The sequence below is a fragment of the Triticum dicoccoides genome, chromosome 5B, assembly GCF_002162155.2.
Source record: "Triticum dicoccoides isolate Atlit2015 ecotype Zavitan chromosome 5B, WEW_v2.0, whole genome shotgun sequence".
Classification (NCBI taxonomy): domain Eukaryota; kingdom Viridiplantae; phylum Streptophyta; class Magnoliopsida; order Poales; family Poaceae; genus Triticum; species Triticum dicoccoides.
In genome coordinates, this window is record NC_041389.1 from 82902130 (window position 1) to 82916031 (window position 13902).

General features: G+C 40.6%; 1 protein-coding gene across 1 annotated transcript; it reads left to right on the forward strand.

Annotated features, from left to right (window-relative positions):
* Positions 1 to 344: 344 nt before the first annotated feature.
* On the forward strand, positions 345 to 3408 carry LOC119307500 (probable glucan 1,3-beta-glucosidase A). Its single transcript, XM_037583573.1, has 6 exons — positions 345 to 607; positions 726 to 1031; positions 1583 to 1741; positions 2201 to 2370; positions 2475 to 2983; positions 3106 to 3408. Exons 1-6 carry the CDS (start codon positions 431 to 433, stop codon positions 3291 to 3293), a joined length of 1509 nt encoding a protein of 502 aa, XP_037439470.1. The 5' UTR covers positions 345 to 430; the 3' UTR covers positions 3294 to 3408.
* Positions 3409 to 13902: the final 10494 nt, after the last annotated feature.

Genomic DNA, 13902 nt, shown 5'->3' on the forward strand with positions numbered 1-13902 from the left:
TGTAACGTTCCCAGATAATAACCTGACATCTCTGTACATATACTCTCTTTTTCGTCTGAAATGAATAGGCAGTGCTCCTGCCGGTTCCTCCGTTTAACGAATGAATTACCTAATGTAGGATTAACAGGGCAAGGGCGCAGCCAGCGTTGATGGGTTCGGTTTGAAGTTTGAACCCAGCAAAATTTGTCAAACTTATAATTCTTGATAGTCGCTAACTCTGACCCACGAGATTGTCAATGTAAACTGGAAACCCTCCCGTTCTGATCTTGTCTTCACCGAAGAAGTCAAATACCCTAAGCTAGGCGTTATCGGCTTATCGCCTATATAAGCTTGCAGAGCACAGCAGGGCAGGGCACAACACCGAGAGCTCTTGCGTTCCGAGTAACCGAGGCCGGTCGTTCGGAAGCAGCAGTACGTACGTAGCAGCCAAATGAGGAGCCGCCTCTCCCACTGCTTCTGGCTCCTCGTCGCGCTGTGCTTCCTATCCCGGCGTGCGGCGGCTGCTCCTCGTCTCCCCGTGCGAGCGGTGAACCTCGGCGGCTGGCTCGTCACGGAGGGCTGGATCCTGCCGTCCCTCTTCGACGGCATCCCCAACAAGGACCTCTTGGTACGTATACACGCCAACGCATGTGGGAGGTCGCCGCCGGCGTGTGCCCTGTCCTGCCATGGCCGGGCTCTCTGTTTAAATTTCTTGACTGATTAACGCGCGGTGTACGTACGTGTAGGATGGCACGCAGCTGCAGTTCAAGTCGGTGACGCAGAACGGCTATGTGGCCGCGGAGAAGGGCGGCGGCGCGGGGCTGGTGGCGAACCGGTCTCAGGCATCTGGCTGGGAGACCTTCAAGCTATGGCGGATCAACGAGACGACGTTCAATTTGAAGGTGTTCGGCAACCAGTTCGTGGGCGTCCAGAGCGACGGCTCGGTGGTGGCCACGGCCACGTCGCCGGGAAAGTCGGAGACGTTCCGGTTAGTGCGCAACGCCGGCCAGAACAGGATACGGATTATGGCGGCAAACAGGCTCTTCTTGCAGGTAAGATTTAAACGAAATATATGTATGTCACTACTCATATTGGCCAAAGAGGCAACAAGTGTCGTTCTACAAACATGTAAGTGCTTTAGAGCTCTTATATATATTTCTTTAAGGAGGGAGGTCTCACTAATCACTACTTATATTTAAGTGGAAACAATGAAACCAAGTGAAAACTACATTTCAAATGTTTTAAAAATTCTGAAAAAGGAAGTATGGCAGAGAGCTGACGTCCTACAAACATGTAAGTTTTAAATTTAGTGCTAATCTTCGAGCATATCTCAACAAAATTGCAACAACATACATGCATAGTAGTTAATAATCCACCCACAAAGAATGATCCAACGCCAGCATAAGAAAGGAACTATTCTATGATTTACGTACAATTGCTTAAACATTTAGTCAGCGTGTACTACGTCCAAAACCGGCACTGGACTCAACATGCGCCTCCAATGTTGACTTGTCTAGCCGTCTAAGATATTTGACTAGTACACCAATGCTAGAAAGCTCATTCTCTTCCATATGAACTAGCAGTCAAATTCCATTGATGGCAGGCAAACAAAGACAGCACAGTGACAGCGGACTATGGGAAGAGCACAAGCTGGGGCGACGACGACCCGTCGGTGTTCGCGGTGACCAGAGTGACGGGGCTACAAGGGGAGTACCAAATCTGCAACGGATATGGGACGGCAAAGGCCACGCCAATTCTCAAGGTAAAGACATTATTGAACATGCATGTGCCCACTTGCTGATTGCTACTGTTTTAAATCAAAACAACGTGGTGAACAGCACTTGCAGATTATGCTTATCATGATGTGGATATCACTGCCCTCGGTGGTTCCCCTCCTCACTTGTTTCTTGTGTACCATGTGACTCATGTCTATGCATGCCCACTTGCACAAGGAAACAAGAAAAGAGTAGTGGCCACGATAGTACAGCGAATGACTTCACCAGATATTTATACCTAGTTTGAAATAATTGTATAATAAACAATTTGGAAAGGAATTTATTCATTCATACGAAAAAAGAGATACAAAGGGTTTGGTGTTTGCAGTATAGTAACATTATAAATTGAATGTGGTTTTAGCTAGGAATAAGTACTACCATTTTTCTCTCTCTATAGAAGTCAGGAATAAGTATCATCACTTTGTGGAACTTTGTATGTTTGGCAGAACCACTGGAGCACATATATAGTGGAAGATGACTTCAGGTTCATATCCGAAAGCGGGCTGACTGCAGTGAGGATACCAGTGGGATGGTGGATCGCTAGCGACCCCAGTCCTCCAGCACCTTACATCGGAGGTTCGCTTCAAACCTTGGACAAGGCATTCAAATGGGCAGAGTAAGCATGCTTCATGTTTGATCTTGGCATAATCTTGAGCATAATCAGTAAAGACATTATCTAATTACTTCTGGAATAAATGCGCAATTTTTCTGCATGGACAGGGAGTACAATCTGGGCGTCATCATCGACCTACACGCAGCTCCTGGGTCACAAAACCCCTTCGAGCACAGCGCCTCCAAGGATGGCTCACAGGACTGGGGCACCAGCACAGCTAACATCGCGCAAACCGTACAAGTGATAGATTTCCTTGCATCTAGGTACGCTGCTAGCCCGAGCCTCCTCGCAATGGAGTTGTTGAACGAGCCGCTGGCGCCTGGCGCGTCCTTGGAGAGCCTGAAAACGTACTACCGCGACGGGTACAATGCCGTCAGGAAGCACTCATCGGAGGCCTATGTGATCATGTCTAACCGGCTGTCATCCCCAGACCCGACGGAGCTCCTCGAGTTCGCCGGCGGGTTGCCCAGGGCCGTCATCGACGTGCACTACTATGTGTTGTTCAATAGCATGTTTGATACTTTCACCGTGCAGCAGAACATTGATTTTATCAAGGCCAATTACTCAAGCGCTCTCAGTACTGTCACCAAGCAGAACGGTCCTCTCACCTGTGTGGGTAAGTCTAACTAATATTTTGGTGCCTTTTGATTTTGGAGCATGGATTTTATTTTTGTTCCCATTCCTGTAAGACTTCAGTGAAAATGTCTGATGTGTCATGGATGACATTATTTTCCACAGGCGAATGGGTGGCTGAGTGGCAGGTGCCCAATGCAACGAAGGAAGAGCTTCAAATGTTTGCAAATGCACAGATGGATGTGTATGGGAAGGCAACATTTGGATGGGCTTATTGGACTCTCAAGAATGTAAACAACCACTGGAGTATGGAGTGGATGATCAAGAATGGGTACATCTCCTTAAAAAACTAGGATGTGCTTTCTACGTGTAATGACACGTGAAATAAGTTTGTGGAGCAATCAATTCATATCTACAAAAAATGATTGAAGGTGAATAAATGAATTTGTAGTATTTGACCATTTGCTACACATGTCTTCTTGATGACCCACAAGTATAGGGGATCTATCGTAGTTTTTTTGATAAGTAAGAGTGCCGAACCCAACGAGGAGCAAAAGGAAATGACAATCGGTTTTCAGAAAGGTATTCTCTGCAAGCACTGAAATTATCGGTAACAGATAGTTTTGTGATAAGATAATTCATAACGGGTAACAAGTAACAAAAGTAACTAAGGTGCAGCAAGGTGGCTCAATCCTTTTTGTCGCAAAGGACAAGTCTGGACGAACTCTTATATAAAGCAAAGAGCTCCCGAGGACACATGGGAATTACTGTCAAGCTAGTTTTCATCATGCTCATATGATTCGCGTTCGTTAGTTTGATAATTTGATATGTGGGTGGACCGGTGTTTGGGTGTTGTCCTTCCTTGGACAAGCCTCCCACTTATGATTAACCCCTCTCGCAAGCATCCGCAACTATGAAAGAAGAATTAAGATAAATCTAACCATAGCATGAAACATATGGATCCAAATTAGTCCCTTACGAAGCAATGCATAAACTAGAGTTTAAGATTCTGCCACTCTAGCAACCCATCATCTATTTATTACTTCCCAACGCCTTCCCCTAGGCCCAAATCATGGTGAAGTGTCATGTAGTCGATGTTCACATAACACCACTAGAGGAGAGACAACATACATCTCATCAAAATATCGAACGAATACCAAATTCACATGATTACTTATAACAAGACTTCTCCCATGTCCTCAGGAACATACGTAACTACTCACAAAGCATATTCATGTTCATAATCAGAGGAATATTAATTATCATTAAGGATCTGAACATATGATCTTCCATCGAATAAACCAACTAGCATCAACTACAAGGAGTAATCAACACTACTAGCAACCCACAGGTACCAAACTGAGGTTTTGAGACAAAGATCAGATACAAGAGATGAACTAGGGTTTGGAGAGGAGATGGTGCTTGTGAAGATGTTGATGGAGATTGACACCCTCTCGAGGATTGTTGGTGATGACGACGGCTTCGATTTCCCCCTCCCGGAGGGAAGTTTCCCCGGCAGAACAACTCCGCCGGAGCCCTAGATTGGTTCTGCCCAGGTTCCGCCTCGAGACGGCGGTGCTTCTTCTCGAAAGCTTCCTTCTGATTTTTTCCAGGTCAAAACACACTATATAGCAGAAGATGGGCATCGGGGGCCTGCCAAGTGGCCCACAAGGCAGGGGGCACACCCAGGGGGTAGGGCGCGCCCTCCACCCTTGTGGATGGAGGTGGCCCCTCTCTGGTGCTTTCTTCGTCCAATATTTTTTATTATTTCTAAAATGACTCTTCGTGAAGTTTCAGGACTTTTGGAGTTGTGCAGAATAGGTCTCTAATATTTGCTCCTTTCCAGTCCAGAATTCCAGCTGACGACATTCTCCCTCTTCATGTAAACCTTGTAGAATAAGAGAGAAAAGGTATAAGTATTGTGCTATAATGTGTAATAGCAGCTCATAATGCAATAAATATCGATATAAAAGCATGATGCAAAATGGACGTATTAACTCCCCCAAGCTTAGACCTCGCTTGTCCTCAAGCGGAAGACGAAATCGAAAAATATGTCCACATGTTTAGAGATAGAGGTGTCGATAAAATAAAATACGGACATGAGGGCATCATGATCATCTTTATAAAAAAACATATAATGTCATATAATTTCTTATGCTAAAGTAACAATTCATTCACAAAGTAAAGTATGAATCAGAAACCTTATTGGAAACTAACAAACTATGATCTCAATCATTGAAGCAATTGCAGTTTATCATAACATCGGAAAGAGTCAATATAAGAGCTTTTGAGCAAGTCCACATACTCAACTATCATTTACTTTTTCATATTGCTAACACTCACGCGATACTTATGGGTTCAAAGCTTTAGTCGGACACAGAGAAAGATAGGGGCTTATAATTTCGCCTCCCAACCTTTTACCTCAAGGGTGATGTCAATAGTGTAATACTTTATGATAACCTACAACCGAGTGGATATATATATATATATATATATATATATATATATATATATATATATATATATATATATATGGATCTCTCAACACACAGGGCTTGCCAAAAGAAAAAAGTGTAAAAGGAAAAGGTGAAGATCACCATGACTCTTGTATAAGGGTGGGAGATAAAAGTAAAAGATGGGCCCTTCGCAGAGGGAAGCAGAGGTTGTCATGAGCTTTTATGGTTGGATGCACAAAATCTTAATGCAAAAGAACGTCACTTTATATTGCTTCTTGTGATAAAGAACTTTATTATGCAGTCCATCGCTTTTATTTCTTCCATATCACAAGTTCGTATAAAGCTTATTTTCTTCACACTAATAGATCATACATATTTAGAGAGGAATTTTTATTGCTTGCACCGATGACAACTTACTTGAAGGATCTTACTCAATCCATAGGTCGGTATGGTGGACTCTCATGGCAAAAACTGGGTTTAAGGGGTGTTTGGATGCACAAGTAGTATCTCTACTTGGTGCAAAGAATTTGGCTAGCATGAGAGGGAAAAGCAAGCTCAACATGTTGGAGGATCCATGACAATATAACTTCTATTCGGATATAAGAAAACATAACCCATTATATTGTCTTCCTTGTCCAACATCAACTTTTTAGCATGTCATATTTTAATGAGTGCGCACAATTACAAATGGTGTCCAAGATAGTATATTTATATGTGAAAATCTCTCTTTATTTATTACTTCCTATTAGTTGCAACAATGACCAAGACTATGTTTGTCAACTCTCAACAAATTTTATTCATCATACTTTTTATATGTGAAGTCATTACTCTCCATAAGATCAATATATGATCCTTTTTATTTATTTTTATTCTTTCTTTAATTCCCTCAAGATCATAGCAAGAAAGCAAAGCTCTCAACTCAAAACTACTCTTTATTATATAGCTCACGGACTCGATTACATAGATAGAGATCAAAACAAAACTCAAAGCTAGATCATACTAAAACTTTATTCTACTAGATCAAGATATAACCAAAAGGATCGAACTAAGAAAACGGTGAAAGTAAAGGTGTGATGGTGATACGATACCGGGGCACTTCCCCCAAGCTTGGTAGTTGCCAAGGGGAGTGCCCGTACCCATGTATTTATGTCTCTTTCTTTGGAGGTGGTGATGTGATATTCTTGGCGATGATGCCCCTTAGGATGTGATTCTCCTCCTCGAGCTTATTATTTTGCTGCTTAAGATCCATTATTTCCTTGTGAAGTTTACCCGTGACTACTAGAGCTCCAATCACCCATGAATGTTTCATAGCTGCGGGAGAAAAAGTAACACTCTTTTTCATATTTTCATAAGAGAGAAATTTAGCATTGGGAGGGATGACCAAATTTGGTATTGTTGAGCTCTTAAGTTCCTCCATCATGAATCTAGTTTGAAGATGAGAGGTAACTTCTTGATTCTCCTCCATGGCATCCACCCTTTTCAAGTCGGCCTTCATCTCTTCCTCTATTGATGGCCCAAAGTGGTCAGCTTCGCTGTTTGCTCTTGGGCCTGGCGATGGATGAGAGATATGACTCTCCTCAACTGACTCTTGCGAAAACATCTTGCTCCAAATCTGCTGTAGAAACAACTCAAAATGAAAACAAGAGATTTTGCCATGGTACAGTGGTCAAAACCTTCGGGAGATTATATAATGAATTTTTACCGACCAAAAGAAGTATTGTGCAAGAAAACGGAGTCCGGAGGGCACACGAGATGGCCACAAGGCAGGGGGGCGCGCCCAGGGGGTAGGGCGCGCCCTCCACCCTTGTGGTCTCCTCGTGTCTCTTTCGGACTACTTTTAATTTTCCTATTTTTTACATATTCCAGAATGGAGAAAAATTCTATTAGAACAGTTTTGGAGTCGGTTTACTTATCGTACCACATACCTATTCCTTTTCAAAGTCTAAAACGTTCTGGAAAGTATCCCTTATGTACTCCTCCGGTGTTATGGTATTAATAATATTGGTCTCAACATTTATGGGAGTATCTGAAATATAATGTTTGATTATTTGACTGTTTACCACCTTCGCATTTGTGCCTTCGGCGTTGTTGATTTTGATGGCACCAGAACGATAGACCTCCTTGATAATGTAAGGGCCTTCCCATTTACAGAGAAGCTTTCCTGCAAAAATCTTTAACTAGAGTTGTATAGCAAAACATGATCACCTACATTAAACTCATGCTTTTGTATCCTTTTGTCATGCCATCTTTTAACTTTTTCTTTAAACAAATTGGCATTCTCATAGGCTTGTGTTCTCCATTCATCAAGTGAGTTTATGTCAAATAACCTCTTCTCACCGGCAAGTTTGAAATCATAGTTGAGCTCTTTGATGGCCCAATAAGCTTTGTGTTCTAATTCAAGAGGTAACCGGCAAGCCTTTCCATAAACCATTTTATATGGAGACATACCCATAGGGTTTTTATAAGCCGTTCTATAAGCTCATAATGCATCATCAAGTTTTTTATACCAATTCTTTCTAGATCTATTAAAAGTTTTTTGCAACATCAATTTAATCTCTCTATTGCTCAATTCTACTTGACCACTAGACTGAGGATGATATGGAGATGCGATTCTATGGTTAACATCATATTTAGCAAGCAATTTACGGAAAGCACCATGAATAAAATGTGAACCACCATCAGTCATTAAATATCTAGGGACTCCAAACCTCGGAAAAATAACTTCTTTAAGCATTTTAATAGAGGTGTTATGATCAGTACTACCAGTTGGAATAGCTTCTACCCACTTAGTAACGTAATCAACAGCAACTAAAATATGTGTATACCCATTAGAGGAAGGAAAAGGTCCCATATAACCAAAGCCCCAAACATCAAATGGTTCAATAACAAGTGAATAGTTCATAGACATTTCCTGACGTACACTAATATTGCCAATTCTCTGGCACTCATCACAGGACAAGACAAACTTACGAGCATCCTTGAAGAGAGTAGGCCAATAAAAACCCCAGCATGGTGTCCTCCATAAGCCTCAGAGTGGCACTTGCGTATGATATGTTCCTGTTCATGCTCAGGTAGACAACGTCTAATAACACCATCTAATCCTTCTTTATAAAGGTGGGGGTCATCCCAAAAGTAATGTCTTAAATCATAGGAAAACCTTTTCTTTTGCTGGTATGTGAAACTAGGTGGTATAAATTTAGCAACAATGTAATTAGCATAATCAGCATACCATGGAGTATTACGAGAAGCATTTATGACAGCTAATTGCTAATCAAGAACATTTTCTAACCTAGACAAGTTGTCTGCAACGGGGTTCTCAGCTCCCTTTCTATCAATAATATGCAAATCAAGTTCTTGCAGCAAGAGAACCCATCTAATAACTCTAGGTTTAGCATCTTTCTTTTCCATAAGATATTTAATAGCAGTATGGTCAGTGTGAACAGTTACTTTGGAATCAACAATATAAGATCTGAAACTATCACAAGAAAAAATAACTGCTAAAAATTCGTTTTCAGTAGTAGCATAATTTCTCTAGGCACTGTCTAGAGTTTTACTAGCATAATGAATAACATTCAATTTCTTATCAACTCTTTGCCCTAGAACAGAACCAACAGAATAATCACTAGCATCGCACATAATTTCAAAGGGTAAATTCCAATCAGGTGGTTGAACAATAGGTGCAGAAATCAAGGCCTTCTAAGTATTTCAAATGCTTCTATACAATCATCATCAAAAACAAAAGGAACATCTTTTTGCAAGAGATTAGTGAGAGGCCTAGAAATTTTAGAGAAGTCTTTAATAAACCTCCTATAGAAACCAGCATGACCAAGGAAACTTCTTATACCTTTGATATCTTTAGGACACGACATCTTTTCAATATCATCTACTTTAGCTTTATCAAATTCAATACCTCTTTCAGAAATGTTATGCCCCAAGACAATGCCTTCATTAACCATAAAGTGCACTTAATTCTCCCAATTCAAGACGAGATTAGTTTCTTCACATCTCTACGTTCACATACAACAGGTGCAAGCCAGTTTTGCACATGCGGAATACCCGGGTTAAACTTGACGAGCCTAGCATATACAAATATGGCCACAGAATGCTAGAGACCGAAAGGTCGAACATGAATCATATAGTAGATATGATCAACATAGAGATGTTCAATATTGATGACTACTCCATCTCACGTGATGATTGGACATGGTTTAGTTGATTTGGATCACATACCATTTAGATGACTTGAGGGATATCTATCTAAGTGGGAGTTCTTAAGTAATTTGATTAATTGAACTTAATTTATCATGAACTTAGTCCTAATAGTATTTTGCAAATTGTGTTGTAGATCAATAGCTCGTGTTGTAGCTCCCCTGTGTTTTTTGATATGTTCCTAGAGAAAACTAAGTTGAAAGATGATAGTAGCAATGATGCGGACTGGGTCCGTGATCTGAGTATTATCCTCATTGCTGCACAGATGAATTATGTCCTTAATGCATCGTAAGTGACAGACCTATTGTAGGAGCAGATACAGACGTTATGAACGTTTGGCAAGCTTGATATGATGACTACTTGATAGTTTAATGCACCATGCTTTACGACTTAGAATCGGGACTTCAAAGACGTTTTGAACGTCATGGACCATATGAGATGTTCCAGGAGTTGAAGTTAATATTTCAAGCAAATGCCCGAGTTGAGAGATATGAAGTCTCCAACAAGTTCTATAGCTACAAGATGGAGAAGAATAGCTCACCTAGTGAGCATGTGCTTAGAATGTCTGGGCACTACAATTGCTTGAATCAAGTGGGAGTTAATCTTCCAGATAAGATAGTGATTGACAAAGTTCTCTAGTCACTATCACCGAGCTATTAGAACTTCGTGATGAACTATAATGTGAAAGGGATAATGAAAAGATTCCTGAGCTCTTCGTGATGCTAAAATCGGCAAAGGTAGAAATCAAAGAAAGAGCATCAAGTGTTGATGGTTAACAAGACCACTAGTTCCAAGAAAAAAGGCAAGGGAAAGAAAGGGAACTTCAAGAAGAATGGCAAGCAAGTTGCCACTCCCGTGAAGAAGCCCAAAGCTAGACTTAAGGCTGAAACTAAGTGCTTCTACTGCAAAGGAAATGGTCACTAGAAGCGAAGATACCCCAAATATATGGCGGATAAGAAGGATGGCAAAGTGAACAAAGGTATATTTGATATACATGTTATCGATGTGTACCTTACTAGTGCTCATAGTAGCCCCTGGGTATTTGATACATGTTCGGTTGCTAAGATTAGTAACTCAAAAAGGAGTTACAGAATAAATAGAGACTAGTTGAGGGTGAAGTGACGGTGTGTGTTGGAAGTGGTTCCAACATTGATATGATCATCATCGCACACTCCCTATACTTTCGGGGTTAGTGTTGAACCTAAATAAATGTTATTTGGTGTTTGTGTTGAGCAAGAATACGATTAGATCATGTTTATTGCAATACGGTTATTCATTTAAGACAGAGAATAATTGTTATTCTATTTACATGAATAAAACCTTCTATGGTCATACCCAATGTTTATGGTTTATTGAATCTCGATCGTAGTGATACACAAATTCATAATATTGATGCCAAAAGATGCAAAGTTGATAATGATAATGCAACGTATTTGTGGCACTGCCGTTTCAGTCATATCGGTGTAAAGCGCATGAAGAAACTACATGCAGATGGACTTTTGGAATCACTTGATTATGAATCATTTGATACTTGCAAACCGTGCCTTATGGGCAAGATGACTAAAACTTCATTCTCCGGAACAATGGAACGAGCTAACTATTTATTGGAAATAATACATACCTATGTATGCAGTCTAACGAGTGTTGAGGCTCGTGGCGGGCATCGTTTTCTTTTGACATTCACAGATGATTTGAGCAGATATGGGTATATCTACTTAATGAAACACAAGTCTGAAACATTTGAAAAGTTCAAAGAATTTCAGAGTGAAGTGGAGAATAATCGTAACAAGAAAATAAAGTTTCTACGATCTGATCGTGGAGGAGAATATTTGAATTACAAGTTTTGCCTTCATTTAAAACAATGTGGAATAGTTTCACAGCTCACGCCACCTGGAACACCACAACGTAATGGTGTGTCCGAACGTTGTTACCGCATTTTATTAGATATGGTGCGATCTATGATGTCTCTAACCAATTTACCACTACCGTTTTGGGATTATGCAATAGAGATAGCTGCATTCACGTTAAACAGCGCACCATCAAAATCCGTTGAGACGACACCGTATGAACTATGGTTTGGCAACGAACCTAAGCTGTCGTTTCTTAAAGTTTGGCGATGCGATGCTTATGTCAAAAGGCTTCAACCTGATAAGCTCAAACCTAAATCAGAGAAGTGTGTCTTCATAGGATACCCTAAGGAAACAATTGGGTACACCTTCTACCATAGATCCGAAGGCAAGATCTTTGTTGCTAAGAATGGAACCTTTCTAGAGAAGGAGCTTCTCTCGAAAGAAGTGAGTGGGAGGAAAGTAGAACTTGATGAGGTAGTTGTACCTTCTCTCAATTTGGAAAGTAGATCATCCGAGAAATCCGTTCTCGTGATGCCTACACCAACTGGAGAGGAAGATAATGATAATGATCATGAAACTTCAGATCAAGTTGCTACAGAACCTCGTAGGTTAACTAGAGCACGATCCGCACCAGAGTGGTATGGTAATCCTGTTATGGAAGTCTTGCTACTTGACCATGACAAACCTACAAACTATGAGGAAGCTATGATGAGCCCAGATTTTGACAGATGGCTTCAGGCCATGAAATCTGAGATAGGATCCATGTATGAGAACAAAGTGTGGACTTGCCCGATGATCGGCAAGCCATTGAGAATAAATGGATATTCAAGAGGAAGACAGACGCTGATGGTAGTGTTACTAACTACAGAGCTTGACTTGTTGCAAAAAGGTTTTCGACGAGTTCAAGGTGTTGACTACAATGAGATTTTCTCAACCGTAGTGATGCTTAAGTCCGTCCGAATCATGGTAGCAATTGCCATATTTTATGAAATCTAGCAAATGGATGTCAAAATTGCATTCCTTAAATGGATATCTCTAAGAAGAGTTGTATATGATGCAATCAGAAGGTTTTGTCGATCCTAAAGGTGCTAACAAGGTGTGCAAGCTCCAGCAATCCATCTATGGATTGGTTCAAGCATCTCAGAGTTGGAATATACACTTTGATGAGTTGATCAAAGCATACAGACTTGCGGTGAAGCCTGTATTTACAAGAAAGTGAGTGGGAGCATGATAAGTATATGTGAATGACATATTGTTGATGAGAAATGATGTAGAATTTTCTAGAAAGCATAAAGGAGGGTTTGAAAGGAGTTTTTCAAAGAAAGACCTCGGTGAAGCTGCTTACATATTGGGCATCAAGATCTATATAGATAGATCAAGATGCTTGATAAGATTTTTCAATGAGTACATACCTTGACAAGATTTTGAAGTAGTTCAAAATGGAACAGTCAAAGAAGGAGTTCTTGCCTGTGTTGCAAGGTGTAAAGTTGAGTAAAACTCAAAACCCGACCACAACAGAAAATAAAAAGAGAATGAAAGTCATTCCCTATGCCTCAGCCATAGGTTCTATAAAGTATGTTATGCTATGTACCAGACCTATTGTGTACCTTATCATGAGTTTGGCAAGGGGGTACGATAGTGATCTAGGAGTGGATCACTCGACATCGGTCAAAGTTATCCTTAGTTACCTAAGAGGACTAAGGAAATATTTCTCGGTTATGGAGGTGATAAAGAGTTCGTCGTAAAGAGTTACGTCGATGCAAGCTTTTACACCGATCCAGATGACTCTGAGTCTCAATCTGGATACATATTGAAAGTGGGAACAATTAGCTACAGTAGCTCCATGCAGAGCATTGTAGACATAGAAAATTTACAAAATACATACGGCTCTATATATGGCAGACCCGTTGACTAAACTTCTCTCACAAGCAAACCATGATCACACCTTAGTACTCTTTGGTTGTTGATCACATAGCGATGTGAACTAGATTATTGACTCTAGTAAACCCTTTGGTTGTTGGTCACATGGCGATGTGAACTATGGGTGTTAATCACATACATATGTGAACTTGATGTTAAATCACAAGACAATGTGAACTAGATTATTGACTCTAGTGCGAGTGGGAGACTGAAGGAAATATGCCCTAGAGGCAATATAAAGTTGTTATTTTATATTTCCTTATATCATGATAAATTTTTATTATTCATGCTAGAATTCTATTAACTGTAAACTTGATACATGTGTGAATACAAGGACAAAACACTATGTCCCTACTAAGCCTCTACTAGACTAGCTCGTTAATCAAAGATGGTTAAGTTTCCTAGGCATGGACATGTGTTGTCATTTGATGAATGTGATCACATCATTAGGAGAATGATGTGATGGACAAGACCCATCCGTTAGCTTAGCATAATGATCATTCAGTTTTATTGCTACTGCTTTCGTC